We start from the raw sequence: 14416 nt of genomic DNA, 5'->3' as shown, positions 1-14416 counted from the left end.
TTTAAATCCTTTCCAATACAAGCCGCCTTCCGTGCTTACACATACATGATTGTTTCTGCAGATGGGTTGAAAAAGCATGTCCCCCCCCCCACCCCCTCCTCTCCCCCTTCCATAGATTTTCTCTTTCCTACTCTTTTGCACTATATAAATTGACCTGCCCCCCATTAGCTCTCTTTGTCCCGTAGGTTCCGCCCTTTTTAACTGCTAAGTAGAGGAAACTCTTGTTACACTTCCTCGGCCAAAGCTGCTTGCTTGCAACTTGCTTCTTGCTCTTGCCAACCTTCGAAAAGGTGATCTTTTTAGAAAAGCTAAAGGGAGACCCCACCCCCTTCTGTCTCTCTTCCTCTTTTCTTCTATTCCACTACAACAACAACTACTACTCCTCCTCCTATTGCTTCTGCTGCTGTTACTAGTAGTCTAGTAGTTGTTTTTGTTTGTTTCTTCTCTGCTTACTTTCACATGTAAAGGTAGACAATAATCTTTTGTACATGGGGTGCATTTCTTTTGTTTTGTTTTTTTTTCCTTTTGACTAAAGTTGGGACTATCTTTGGTTTGTTATTCATCATGCACATTATTCACAGCGGAAAGTCTCCGAACATTGCAGTTAATCAAAACACACCCCTCTTATCACACTGCTCGTTCTTGTCCTCCTCCTACAATTGTCTACAAAAATAAAAAGCCAATATCTGTTGAAGTTTTTTTTTTTAGGGGGGGTTGTGGAGGGAGGGGGTTTTGGTTGTTCGTAAGTCGTTACTTTTAGGCTTCAGCAGCATAGGTTGTTCGCAGGAGGAGGAGTGTCTGTCGGTGTTTCTTTTTCTTTTTGTATCTATTTTCTTTTTCTTTTTCACACTCAAAATGTATCAAACAGAAACACAAATGGGCATATTTATGATTAGGAACACGAATTGTAATGTTCTGAAGCCATGCATGTGCATTTTATTAAACCATAATGATGGTATTCACTTTTATTTTTTGTTTTCAACATCTTAAACGGTATTTGTCATCTTGTTATGATACTATATTCTTGTCTTCCTAGCCAGGACAACAGAAAGGAGCCATTTTTAAATGAGTGCGGATTTGGAGATACTCATATTCTTCTTCTTTATCGCTTTTTGCGTGTTATTTTAATGAATAAATCAGAAATTTTACGAGCTAGTCAAGTATAAAAGCTGTTCTTGCTTGGCGTTCCACCTGCCCTGTTTTCACTCTCTTTCATCGTGCCTGCCCATTATTTCCCTGAACTGCTTTAACTTCCTACATTCCGGGGTAGCTAAAAGCATACGGAATAGGTTAGAACGATTTTGCTTTCTGCAGCATAAATCCTGAAGAATTTGATTACTAAATCGATAAACAAACATCTTGAAGGAAGGCAAGCCATCTTTGAAGCGTTCTTTCGATTTGGTCTTGTTTATTGACATTCCGGAAATCGAATCATAACCTGATATCCCCATTTCTTTATCGTTCATGATCTCTGTTTCAGGATTGCTAGCCATTCTGTTGCACGTATAATCAGCGATGGACAAGCTGAACTCAAAACTGTACTTGGAAAACTGTTACATCATGAAGGAGAACGAAAGGCTGAGGAAGAAAGCAGAGCTGCTGAACAAAGAGAATCAAGCACTGCTGAATGAGCTGAAACGCAAGCTAGCTCATGGGAACAAGAACCCAAGACCCAATCATTCCTCTGACTCCATTCCTGATCTTAATCTCTGCTCCGGCTCCAGCTCCAGCGCGGGCGCCTCCAAGTCCAACAACAACTGAAGCAAAATATTGCCTGGGACATCTTTGGGCCCACCTAGCTAGGACTCCTCCCTCTTTTAGTATTACTAGTACGTATTTTTTGCAAAACCATAGGAGTCAAAGTGGTAGTTACCTCGCTGCAGTATCAATTGTAGTCTTTGCATAGGACAATATTTTGGCATCCGTCCCTCCATCCATCCATCCATACGGCATCCATCCATCAGGAGCAACAGTTTCTATATATGAATACTAGTATGGTGGTAGCGGTATATCCTTGCAGTATCTTTTGTTGTATCCTGTTTTTGTTCTTTGGGGCCTTAGATGTATCATGCAAAACTCAACTGTGGCAGTTTTAACTTTAGCTAGGACTTCAACAATATATGTGACATGTCTTTTCCCTAGTGGTATATGTTTGTTGCTCAATTGTCGGAAACAGTGGTATTTAGTTCAGTGCGTTGATATCCGCGGTGGTATTTTATGTAGCAGTATCATCTACATGCAAACGATGGGTTAGCAAATCATAGGAATAAAATGTGCACATTCTCGTCCATCCTTGCTCCTCGGAGAATAACTGCTATTTCTGAGCAAACTTTAACATGGGATTCAAAACATGGAGATAACGTGTGTCTGGTACAGAAAAGAGCTTGTTCTGTCATTTGTGTGGGTATCTAGTTGGATTAAGCAGAAAGAGATGGAAGTTTATAAATGCAAACAATAAAGTACCAAAGATTCAATATGGTTCATAATTAAGAGAGGGAGTAAAAATTCTCAGACCTCACCGCTGCCCACATTTTGAAAGTGGTTTGACTTTCTTGAGATGTGCCAACTTTTTCTACAAATATTTTAGATTATTTTTTATACTAGTTAGTAATTAAATAAGTCTTATTGTTAGGATATTTGTTAATCAAAGATCATCATGTTAGTTTGTTAACAACTGTTTTTGGAATAATTGTTAATTGGAAAAATTATGTTAGTTTGTTTTACGACAACACTATAAATAGCAAATTGATAAATAAAAAATATAATGTTATTTTCAACCTTCAATACAAGTCTTTCATAAGCTGTTTTTTCACAATACTGACTAAGATGTTATTTTTTAGTTTATACTTTAAGAAACCAACAAACATAATGTGAATGCCAATAAAGATTTGTAGTTCATAGAAAACTTTAGAAAGAAGATATGGACAAACTCGGAAAAGAAACATGACTTGTGCTAGTATTTTAAACATCCATGTTCTTGCAATGTGTGCTGTGGCATTCATTCACTCTGTCCTCGACGCTTACTTGGTTTACTTCCTCCCAATTTAACCCCCCGTTTGTCAATCGAATTTAAGACAAGTCCCCATTTTTTCTGCTAAGGACTAGAAAAATATGAACATGACAAGTACACAAAGGACGAAAAGCATCAGATATGGCTTGTAAGGAAGAAGAAATTGGGTCGTGGAGTTACTCGTGGGGTAAAAAATTACTCGGTCCAGATATCAATTATTATGCGAAAAAATCCGCTTGTAGATTTCGTAAGATACAAGAAATTGGATGTCCAAATACTCATATGCCCGATAAAATTTAGAACCATACTTCTATGATATCCAGAAATGCATTGCACCCTCTGCGGTCTGCCAACTACGAATATGTTCATTGATTCACAGAGAAAATATATTGCAATCTTATGTCATCTATATTTTCTTTTTCTGCGGGGAAAAGCCCAAACTCAGAAGTTATCTCCAATTGAGAAAGGCTTTGGTGCGACAATAAGCCGGTTGTAGTATGATACACAGCGCATTTATTTTTAGCCATTTGTTAAAAACCAAGGACTTAGAAGGTGATATCATGTATATATATATATATATATGATTAATCTTTTCTATACTGACAGTGTATACACTGTCAGCGTTAAATGAATGAAAATTTTAAATTTTAAATTTTAATTTTTACACACATATCATGAATTCAACGGTGAATCTTGATTTGTCTCGAGGACTTTATTTTAGAAAAAAAAAAAAAAAAGCTCCTGTAATCACCTTGAATCCATTGACAAAGAAAAACGTCGTCAATGAATGAACAGCTTCCCTTAAAAGCAGTGTTTTGAAAACCGGACCGGACCGGCCGGTTCGACCGGTCGAACCGCGAACCGGCCATGGCACCGGTCCGGTTCCATGCTTAGGTTGACTTTGGCAGAAAAAAGTCAAACCCGGTAAAAACCGTGAAAATCGTATTGAACCGGATTGAACCGGATTGAACCGGTTTTCGAGTTTTCCCTCTTTTTTTTTTTTTTTTGCAAAATGCTTCTATCAAGTTCGAACTCAAGACCTTTGCAATAGAAAACCAATGTAATAACCATTGCACCATCACATCTTATTTGCTTTTTTTGATAATTTATTTATATAAAACAAACATCTATATTTCATTTTTCCATTTTTCTTACAAAATCTCATTCTCTCATGACTCTTTCTTTTTAATTTTCAACTCTCTCTTTCTCTCTCATCTTTTCTTTTGTCACTCCCTTTTTTAATCAAACCTCTTTAGTTTTAATTTATTGATGTTTTCTTCTATCTTTTAATTTTTTTTTGTCCATTAAATTGAAAAAAGTTAAAAAGAATTATTTTTCTTTAACCCAAATTATTTAATGCCACAACCACTCACTTTTATCTCATTTTTTGTTTCTTATCAAGTTTGCATTTTTATTTTCAATTCTCTTGATTCTTTCGAACTCCAAACTTTCTTTTTTAAATTACAATATTTAAATCTCAAATATGTAAATTAAAATTTAAGTTCACAATGTCAAATTTCATAGACGTGAATTTTGTATAATTTCAAAATATTGTGATATTTTTGGGTTGGATTTGAGATTTTTTTGGTAGATATAATTAAAATTGAGATGAAATTTATTTGTTTTAACTTATAATTTAAAATTTTTATTTTTGAAAATCCAAATTATTCAAAAATAGTGAACTTTTCATCATATAAAGTTTTAAATTAGTCCATTGCATGTCTTATTTTATGCATATATATATTTATATAAATTATTTTTTTTAAAAATCATTGAACCGAGGTTGAACCGGTCCGACCGGTTGAACCTCGACCCTTTCATCTCATCGGTTCAATGGACAGTCCGGGTTTCAAAACATTGCTTAAAAGCCCTTCGAGACTTCATTGCAAAGAGCAGCAGGCCTGCCTGTTACGACTACGCCTTGAGAGCTTTATAGGATTATTAAAACAGGTTGCAACGATCTCACAAAAAGCGAATAGACACTTATTTGAGTCAACGCGCATTTATAGCTAATATGAGGTAAACCATTCATTAACAGAGTGATTCAATCGGTTGTGTAGAAGTTTTACTAATGTCATCGTCTTTCCTTATTATTTCCCTGAGGCAGTGTGCTTTGCATATTCAGCACATGGCCCTTATTTGTCATGATCAAGGCAATCTGGATCCTACATTGATGATTATCATCATGCATCATTAATTAATTCATTATGAAATATACGTTATGTGCAAATGAAGTCTAGTAGAGGAAATACCAAAAAAGGAAAATGGACATTGTGTTCCAAATCAATGCACATATTCAAGTCATGGACATAAAATAGACGCTTAACAGTCATGGTAATAAACGAAAAGGTTCGAGGCAGATTTCCCCTTTCCATATTCGTGTTAGGAGAAGAGAAAGCTCAAAAGAAGTTACAGTTGGTAGAAGGGTCTAACTGAATCATCAGCGTAAAGAACCAAAGATAACAACTTTACACGAAAGAGAAAAGGACAACTAACTAGTTTCGTAACGTTAAGGTTTTCTTTCCACGAATCTTGCCACAAGGCTTAGCTCCACGTACATACTATCCTGATGCCAAAGAAAGCACTTGCAGCTATTTGCATCCATATCAATTGTAACAGGAACTGCATGGGCTTCTGTGAGTGCAAAAAGAAGCCAGAAGAAGCCGAGACTCCCAGCTATAAATGCCACCATACTCACCATTCCTGATCGCAATTCAAAGACAATTGTTCACTATGACGAAACAAGGCAAAAAGGTGTTTAATCATTTATCATAATCACTATACAGGGTTAATGAGCTCATTTAGGACATGCGGGCCGGAAACAACATATTCAAGTACACTGCTTAACTCAAAAATGGGAAATGGAGGAGTTGGTTACTGCACATGCGAACCGAAATTCTTCTGAAACAGGTGATTTTAAAGCGCATTTTACTATACCAAGAAACTTACTTAAACCCTAATAGTATCATGTTGAAGAGCGCAGACACTACTGTTAAGTGATGATCAAATTTAAAAGGGCGTGACTATCCAATTTTTGAATTAATTTAAGGCTATAGCTCCACTGATCACCCAGATTTTGGTGCAATTATGGCTTTTGAAATTACATTAACTTGCTTCTGGCTTGGGTTTTTGTTCAGGTTGCATACGTTTTCCCTCCATTCTCATGCCCACAATAATAAGATTCGTTATCCCAAGATTATCCTTATCAATACAAAAGCATGATCTTTTCGTAATAGAACATTATAGAAATGTATGTATGGAAAATTGTCAAGTCTTGGGAGACAGCAGTTGGAGTAATTACTGCACTGTTAAAAGTCTAAGGATGTCTACGCAACTATGTCACACGGTTGATTCTATAAGAAAAACACGTACAGAATTGTATGCATCATTTTCAACTGGTTGTATAACATCTTAAATGGGGTCTGTCTCAAATATATTTCTTGCATTCATAATTAAAACTTGCTTTCCGAAATTAAAGACCACTTCACACTTCTACATATTCAGCTATCAAACAATGCGTGCCGATTTTTTTATTTTTCTTGTGTGGAGCACACAATAGCCTTTTCATTTGATAATAGGTCATAAAATTCAGGGCTCTATGAATACGAGAGAGCTCAAGGGCACATACCAGAGTAAAAAAAGTTGGCAAGATCATGCAGCAAAATTTTTTTAGAAACAAAAGGAAATAATGGTGACAAATAGGAAGGCGAGAAGGGAAAGTTCAAACAACATATGAATCAAAATGCTTAAAGCAATAAATCAACATTTTTCTCAATATTTTGGAGCTATTCAGACAAAGATATCTAGCTTGAGACCACATACCTGCCCTTCGTGAAAAAGTTGTGGGCAAACCCATATAATTGCAAAAGATGTGAGCAACTAGGGGAGCGATAAGATGCCCTGAAAATCACAATGAAACAAGAAGAATATCACAAAAGATAGGCCAATCAGAATAAGCTAAATGAGGACAAAAAAGGAAAACAACAAATGATTTCTATGTGGAAGAAATTATACTAGCAAGCCCATAACCCATCTTTTAATCAACATCCTCCAAAGCAAAAGATTTGTCAGAAGCAACTTGCCTGCAGGCAAACCTAAAAGCAGAATGTCTAAAATTACCACAAACCCCATGTAAGAATACTACTCAACCAGGGCAATGAAACTATCCTGGGTCTAAAGGTGTTCTAAGATTGATAAACCAATCTCATTGCAGTTAATCAAGTTGCCAAAAGAGAATAGTTAAAAAAGAGATTTCAAGATTTATGTTTTGATAAGCTTTGCCCACCTGTTCGAACAAACAAAAATGACGCATACGACCCAAAAATAACAGTGTAGCCAAGCTGGAAACCTGGAACAAAAATCAGAAACAGGAAACCCAAAATAAGCATTGCATTAAAAAGCCAGGAACTGAAAGAACCTGAGGCACAAAGAAAATCCTAAGAAAAAGAAATCATAAATCAAAAGAAGCCCCTAAAAAGATCAATGCCAAGTTGGATCCTTATCCTAATTCAATTTGAACATTACACCTTTTCAAGGGTACCTCTCAACAAAATTAATTTCTTGATAAACTAAATGAGTGTCAATGTTGTGTCATTCTCTTATCCAAAATTTTACATCAAAAGTGATCAAACAACTCTTCTCTGACTAGAGAGGGATTAAACCAAATGCAAAGTAACTCCTTTTGCTTTGTTCTCACCGAATTGAAAATTTAAGTTCTCTGAGTTGACAGAGAAAGGAAGCATACCTGCAGCCATGGATGCTTTGACCAAGCTCCTGTTTTTCTGGAAATAGTATTCCAATATATGATTTAAATGAGCTGAAAATGAAACATATCCTTAGTCTCCGTGAAGTAGTAAATAAGAGAAACAAGTAATGCATATGGTTGGAGATAAGTTCCGAAAAGGACAAGAGTTAACAAAATGAAGAGCAGATAGATGGTATAACTTAAAGCTTGAACCTTTGACAGGATTGGGGAATACCTTTTTCACAGTCCAGCAATACAAGGTGATTTAAGAACAGAAAAATGCCCAATCAAAACAATAAGCATACTGACAAGGAAAAAACAAAAATTCACATGATGCCAGTCATGCCTAAGAAATAATTCTCTGCTTATCCCAGAAATTGACAAAGAAAAGCAGAAGAAGGAAAGTCATCTTACTGTATTAATGTATTAAAATATTATGAATTAAATCCTTAACAGGTAGAATTCATATTTAGCTGAGGCGGCCTTGGTCTACAGGCTAGGGTTGAGGCCTAGGAATTAGAGTTCCTAGGTTAAATTCCCCCCTTTCCCCTCCCCGATTCTTAACTCCCACCCTTCCGCTGCTAACCCAAAAAAATTTAAAAACAAAAAAGTAGAATTCATTTTTCATTTTAGGTGATATGAATATATCAATTTCCCTAAGACAAGTTTGAATTATGCTTAGTAAGATAACCTTTTTGCAGAAGTGACTCAACCATTTCAAACAGAACTTACAACCTCCCAAAAAAATAAAAAAAGGAAGCTTTCACTCACCTAAACTAAAAAAGATGGGGCAAAGAAATACAACTGTGTAAGTGCTAAAACCTCCACAAAGAAGGAGGGGTACCATACAAGCTCTAAATACCAACTCCTCTGTAATTGGAGCCTGCATAATCATATCCAGCAAAAAGTTCAAAAACCAATTAACAAGCAGAGGGTCCATAAACAGACCAATTAAAAGAGAAATACAAAGAAAAAGGCTACGTTCAAATTACAGCACACTTTTGAACAAGTATGTTGACTGATATAATGTTAGTTCTACTTTTTTTCCAACTCACATTGGACCGCTGTTTTATCTATTGGCTTTGACATTAATATAAGTTGTAGCTAAAATCTTGACCAGAAGCTTTTATGTCATACTCTCATGCACACAATTGTCTGACCACAACAGTTAACCACCACCCTAAATTGAAGTTCCAAATAAAGCTACAAAAAATGTATTGACAGAGAAAATGCCTAAGAGTTCTAGAACCATAAGCTGTAATTTCAAATATTTAAAAAAAAACTTAGAAAAGAATATGAATATATTATAGTTCTGATCACAGGTTATTTCTGTTTAGAGAGTACCTTCCAAACAAATTATACAGCCTTGTTTTGAAAACTATAGCTGTGTGACGTGCAAGTATTCCATTTATTGCTGACAGAATCACACATATCTGAAGCAGGACTTTAATTCAGTTAAAATGCTTCATAGAATCATTCCACCCATATTACATCTATTCCTCAGCTTTTAGGCTGTCAATGGAGACATACACTTGACTACATATTTGCATTAACTAATAACATCACATTATTGCTAGCAAACAGAACATAACATCAGTAGTTGATATATTGAGAGTCTTACAGAAGGATCCTTCAGATTTTGTAAAGAATGGATTATCCGCACATTGTTAATACCACTTCGCTTTATATCTAAGTACATTAAAAGAATGACAATGTCAACAAGTTCATGCTCTCACAAACATATACTGACCATATCAAACTTGACAGTGGATGGCACCATGTATCCCCAGCTAATCCAGTAATCATATACATTTCCAGAAACCAATCATATCTCTAACATAATTTAAACATCAACTCTTCTATTGCACAATATATCTCAAAAACCAGTGTGTAAAACATAATGAGCATGCTACTAACCAACAAAATTAACCAAATTCATTTCATGCAGTACAAGAGATCTTTCTTTTTTTCTTTTTTTTGGGAAGTACGAGGATTCTTTAAATATCTAAAATCATCAAGCAAACTTGGGTTTATGCAGCTAAGCGAGCCAGAATTGCAGATCATTGATATCTCCCAACAAGAAATAAGTAAAGATATATAGGCTACAGAACATTTGACTCTTGAGAAAGTTGGGGGGGAAAAAAAAGCTTCCTATCCTTTTAAAACATATACCAGAATAGACAAGCAGTTCCGAGAAAATATAACAGGCAAAACTAAGAGAAAAATTGTTTAGCAATATAAAAAGCTAATACATAAACTAACCACAATATAGTTGCGCCAAACTGAGATGTTGGAAGGCATCGTAAGCAACAAATCAATACACTTGTCCTGCACCTTACTTATCCACTCAATTGTTACATTTCTGCCATAGTTTCGATGTTGCTCCCATGAATCAAGGAGATGCAAACATTTCTGGACAAATGACCCAGCATACATTAGGGAAGTCAGAGAGAGAGGAAGGATCAAAGCTTGCCACTGTTTCATACACAAAATTGCATTTCAGCATAAGTCATCCTTTTCAATCTCCAAATCCAGAAATAATGTGAACTAATAAAAAGCACAAGCAAAACTAAAAGTTAATAACGTAAAGCAAAGTCAAACAGAATACTTACGAGATGATCAAATCTTATGCCAAAAGCACTGGAAACATCAGGTGCATGCCATCTTAGCTGACACAAATGAGTCACAATTGGAAATAAAAATCAGAAATGGCACTCCAAAAATTTTACATCTAAAGATGGACAGATTAGCAAGTCCTTGAATGAAATCTAAGTAGATATGAGATATAAGCAGAGTGGCAGCACAAACACAGGAAAGAACACATGCATACAAGAGATAGTCTGTGCTAGGGTGTCCATATTGCACCAGACATGGGCCCCATAAAAAATCAGCGGAAAAGAGAGGATAGAGGGTGAAATCAAAATTCGTGATGGATCAGCCAAGGACCGTGCATCATTTCGTGTATTTTAATTGGCTGGGTTCAGGATACCGTTTGCCACACTCTACATACCAAGGGTAGAATTGTTTTAAGTAGATTGAAATGTCATATCAAATGACCAACATCGAACAGGTGGGATAGTAATTAGATATAAATATCAAACATACAGAGGCCAGAATTTGTTTGAAGCAGATTGAAATAAGTAATAAGATGTAAATATCCCAATCACATCAGTGTTTTTATCTTTTTTTTTTTCCTTTAATCAAGCGTAGGTCACAGATTTGGTGAAAGTTTAGCAGGTGGGTTAAAGATCAAAACCAAGATAGACTAAGTGCATACACCAGAAAGCGAGAAGGAAACATTGGGATCAACATGCTACATTGTATGGGTTACCATTCATCCATGAAAATTACGACTAACACAGATGAAATTCAACGTAATGCTCCGCTATTCATCCAAGCCTGCACTTTACCCTGTATTTTAGTAATAAATCTCCTTGGCAAATTGGTCATCTGGTTTCACCCAAGGATTGTCAAAGTTGGCTTCTTCAGCTTCGAGTTCACTAAGTTTAAAGTTATATATGAGGAAATAGGTACTCAAAAGAATGACAAAACCAAAAGAGACGCTCAATTAAGTACTTAGGTTGACAAAAGGCACTGCTGAATACACACCAAAACTTTCAACTGATTGGTCAATTATTAACAAAAGTACAGTTGAAGAGGGACACAAACCATCAAAGATAATTGTCATTGAAGTTTTCTAGCCAATGAAAAGGATGAAACTGATATTACCCAGCTCAGTTTTCAGTTAAAAGGGGGTATGTTGAGAGCTTCAAGAAAGCAATTATCTTAGCAATTGGTGCTTTTTAAGGCGACTAACAGCGAAAAGGAAAAAAAATAAACTGAGGCAAAAATAGAGAAGAATTAGCAGAGGGGAGGCTTACAGGGAGGATGAGAGCGGAGGCGAAGATGGAGACCAGGGAGGAGATGGCGGCGCAGATGAAGCGTCTAATCAAGAAGGATTTGTAGGAAGCGGGCGGGGGCAAGCGTAGAATTAAGGTGGGAGCATAAAGGATTGCAACATAAAACACGGCCATGGCGGCACATCCCATCACTGCCACTGTAGCTGAGAGACCTCCTCCGCCAACTACTACTTGCTCTTGTTCTTCTTCTTGTCGTTCCACTGAAATCGCAGTCCCCATCATCACTCATACGCCACACTACACACTACTACTCTGTCTCTCCCTACGTACTACTACTACTACTACTGCAATACTATACAACACTGAATACGCTGCTGCTTCTGCTGCGTTTTCTCCCTATTGCGTCCCTGTGGGGGTGTTGATGTGCAGATGCTGTATGTCTGTCTTGACTTGGAGCGGCAATTTGGAATCTACTCCTTTCGAAAACCCAACAAACTTGCTATTCGGAGACGAAAGGAAAGGAAAGGAAGAAAGAAGGTTAAAGAACGAGGGAAAGAAAAGCATCAAAAACGGAACGGGAAAGAAAAAATCCAGGGGGAAAGAAAAGGAGCTAGGGGAAGGAAAAAAAGATTGCTCGTAGCCCAAGGTCATTCTTGAGACCTTTACCATGGACGCCCATGACTTGGCAGGCAATAAGAACCCCTCCAACTCATCTCAAAGTCTGTCCAAAAATTGCCCAAAGCCCAAAGATGAATGGGTGTGTGAAATTCCGGTCTTCAATTTAGCCCACCATCGGTAAGGTGGGTCAATCTGAATATTTGGACAGTTTAGCAGTCATTCTGAATGAACACATGGGCTTTTTGGAATTGGCTTTGGACTCAAAAGAGGCAAACAATTCGGGTGCTCCAACTTTTCCCATTAATCAAGAAAGTGAGGTGTTTGATGATACTCGAGGAAGGAGTATAAATAAAAAATTCTATATTCAAGACTTTTCACCTATGCTTTAAAAATAATTTCAATCAAAACTCCTTCAGAGTTGTGATTCCAATTCCCACCTACACTTAAAAAAAAATTTCAATCAAAACTCCTCAGAGTTGTGATTATTGGAATGTAAGCAAGTCAGATCATTTTCTGCGTAAAGGCAATTTCTATGTGAATATCTTAGGAAAAATTAGACATGTAGATTAGATGTCATGTTACCACGAATTTTGCTAATTAAAGTAAGCTTTGTTTAATGTTATTCAATGTAGTAGTAGTTTCAGGTGCCACACTGGTGGCCGACCTGTTATGCCGTCTTTCAGGTCGTGTTTGTTTGCGGGGGAAAGTGTGAGAAAGTGAAGGAAAATAAGTATTTTTTTTTCCCCTTCATGCATGTTTGGTTGGCAGTGATGTTGAAAAATTTTCTTGCTTTTTCCTACACTTTTTTTTGCATTTTGTGTCTTGAAAAATATGCAGGATTGTGAAGGAAAATAGTTGGCTACTCACAAAAGTTTTAGTAGTAACTAATAGCAACTATCATTTAACTTCTTATATTCTCTCAATATTTTTCTTAATAACCAAACTCATTTTCATTTTTCTTTACCTCACATTATTTCACTTCACTTTCCTATACTACTTTCCTTCTATTCAAACGGAGCTTTAAATTTTTTATTTTATTTTTTTTGGTCATAGAGCCGATGCTGCTACTCACATACATAAATTAAATAGTCCATACTGTTCGAATAGTCTATAGTTGCAATTGTATCAGTACGGCAATACCAGATTCTTTTAATGTTTGTGTATCCAATTCTGTATTTTGATTTGGTTGCTTGGATGACCAGAATCCGAGTAGGAGTTGATACTCTTGTCTCTCGTCATCGGGAGTTAAGACTCTCATCTCATGTCCCAAAAGCTACTTGCTGGTTATCCATCAGAATTAGGCAATTTGGGAAATAGGGTGCAACATCTTGTGGTCCGTTGAGGTGGTTAGCTCTACTTCTGTTGACTTCAATTTTCTGTGCCTGCCAAGCTCGGCGGGTGCACATGAACAATTCCAATCTGAATCAAGAATGTTCTAATTCAAATCTACATATGACTTCTTGTCAATATATCCTTTTTTTTTCTTTTTATCAAATTGGATCTCCATGACTGATCACTTGAAGTAGGCAGAGCACATAAAAGAAGGTCCATCCAATATATATATATATCAGCATGCTCACAGCTGCAATTCAAGAAAATAGAGTTTACTTAACCATTTCTTCATCTACACGAGAATGTGGTAAAAAAAAAAAAAGTAGTAAAAGAAAATATTAACTCAAATCCTTTTAGAAGACGAAAGACCTGCCCCTTAATATATCACTTGAGATTCCTTTGTCCTTTTTCCTTCGGTCAATAAAACGACAAGCTAGATTATACTACGTGTTTTTCTACAGGATGTTGATATATTGGTGAATTCCGTGGTTTGAAAATGGGTGCATCGACCTCAGTTCGTGTTGGAAATAGCTAGTTGTAGATTTGTTGAGGAGCGTTCCTCCATCCACCTTCCAGCCAGCAACCCCACCAGTCCAATCCAACCGTATATATATAAATAGCTCTCCAGCACGCATAAAACAAACATACTTTTTAATTGGTCAACAGAAATTCCATAAAGACACTTCTTCGTATCTATATCTATAGCACATATGGCCAAGGATGCTGCTGCAACCAAAGAATTACATGCAATGGCTTGCAGCAAAGTTGCAACTGATCATGATATCGAAGCTGAAGAAGAAGAAGAAGAGGAGGACCTCTTTGAGATCAACTTGGACGTCGGAGATAACATCC

At 36.4% G+C, this 14416-nt stretch overlaps 2 protein-coding genes across 3 annotated transcripts; one reads left to right on the top strand and one right to left on the bottom strand.

Moving 5' to 3' along the window:
• The first annotated feature begins 203 nt into the window (after nt 1-203).
• On the top strand, nt 204-2159 carry LOC113776105 (protein LITTLE ZIPPER 3). Of its 2 annotated transcripts, none has more exons than XM_027321187.1 (2): nt 204-290; nt 1481-2159. In XM_027321187.1, the coding sequence occupies exon 2, from the start codon at nt 1516-1518 to the stop codon at nt 1759-1761; it is 246 nt and encodes an 81-aa protein (XP_027176988.1). In that variant the 5' UTR covers nt 204-290; nt 1481-1515; the 3' UTR covers nt 1762-2159. The 2 variants fall into 2 exon arrangements, with proteins under 2 accessions (XP_027176988.1, XP_027176986.1); XM_027321185.1 differs by lacking the exon at nt 204-290 and adding an exon at nt 1175-1369.
• Nucleotides 2160-5084: 2925 nt separating this feature from the next.
• On the bottom strand, nt 5085-12137 carry LOC113773074 (CAAX prenyl protease 2). Its single transcript, XM_027317603.1, has 9 exons — nt 11636-12137; nt 10367-10423; nt 10017-10229; nt 8526-8637; nt 7755-7826; nt 7296-7358; nt 6833-6910; nt 5569-5713; nt 5085-5175 (listed from the first exon to the last, which is right to left on the bottom strand). The coding sequence occupies exons 1-9, from the start codon at nt 11894-11896 to the stop codon at nt 5085-5087; spliced, it is 1092 nt and encodes a 363-aa protein (XP_027173404.1). The 5' UTR covers nt 11897-12137.
• Nucleotides 12138-14416: the final 2279 nt, after the last annotated feature.

Source organism: Coffea eugenioides, chromosome 6, assembly GCF_003713205.1.
Source record: "Coffea eugenioides isolate CCC68of chromosome 6, Ceug_1.0, whole genome shotgun sequence".
Lineage (NCBI taxonomy): Eukaryota > Viridiplantae > Streptophyta > Magnoliopsida > Gentianales > Rubiaceae > Coffea > Coffea eugenioides.
The sequence above is the reverse complement of the archived record's forward strand: the minus strand, read 5'-3'. Positions and strand labels throughout refer to the sequence as shown.

Coding starts and splice junctions, on each gene's coding strand:
- LOC113776105 (XM_027321187.1), top strand. CDS start 1,516: ATGGACAAGCTGAACTCAAAACTGTACTTGGAAAACTGTTACATCATG.
- LOC113773074 (XM_027317603.1), bottom strand. CDS start 11,896: ATGATGGGGACTGCGATTTCAGTGGAACGACAAGAAGAAGAACAAGAG. Junction 8,638..10,016: donor TTTGGCGCAACTATATTGTG/GTTAGTTTATGT, acceptor ATGATTATGCAG/GCTCCAATTACAGAGGAGTT. Junction 5,176..5,568: donor CTTTGGCATCAGGATAGTAT/GTACGTGGAGCT, acceptor TCATCAATGTAG/GATCCAGATTGCCTTGATCA.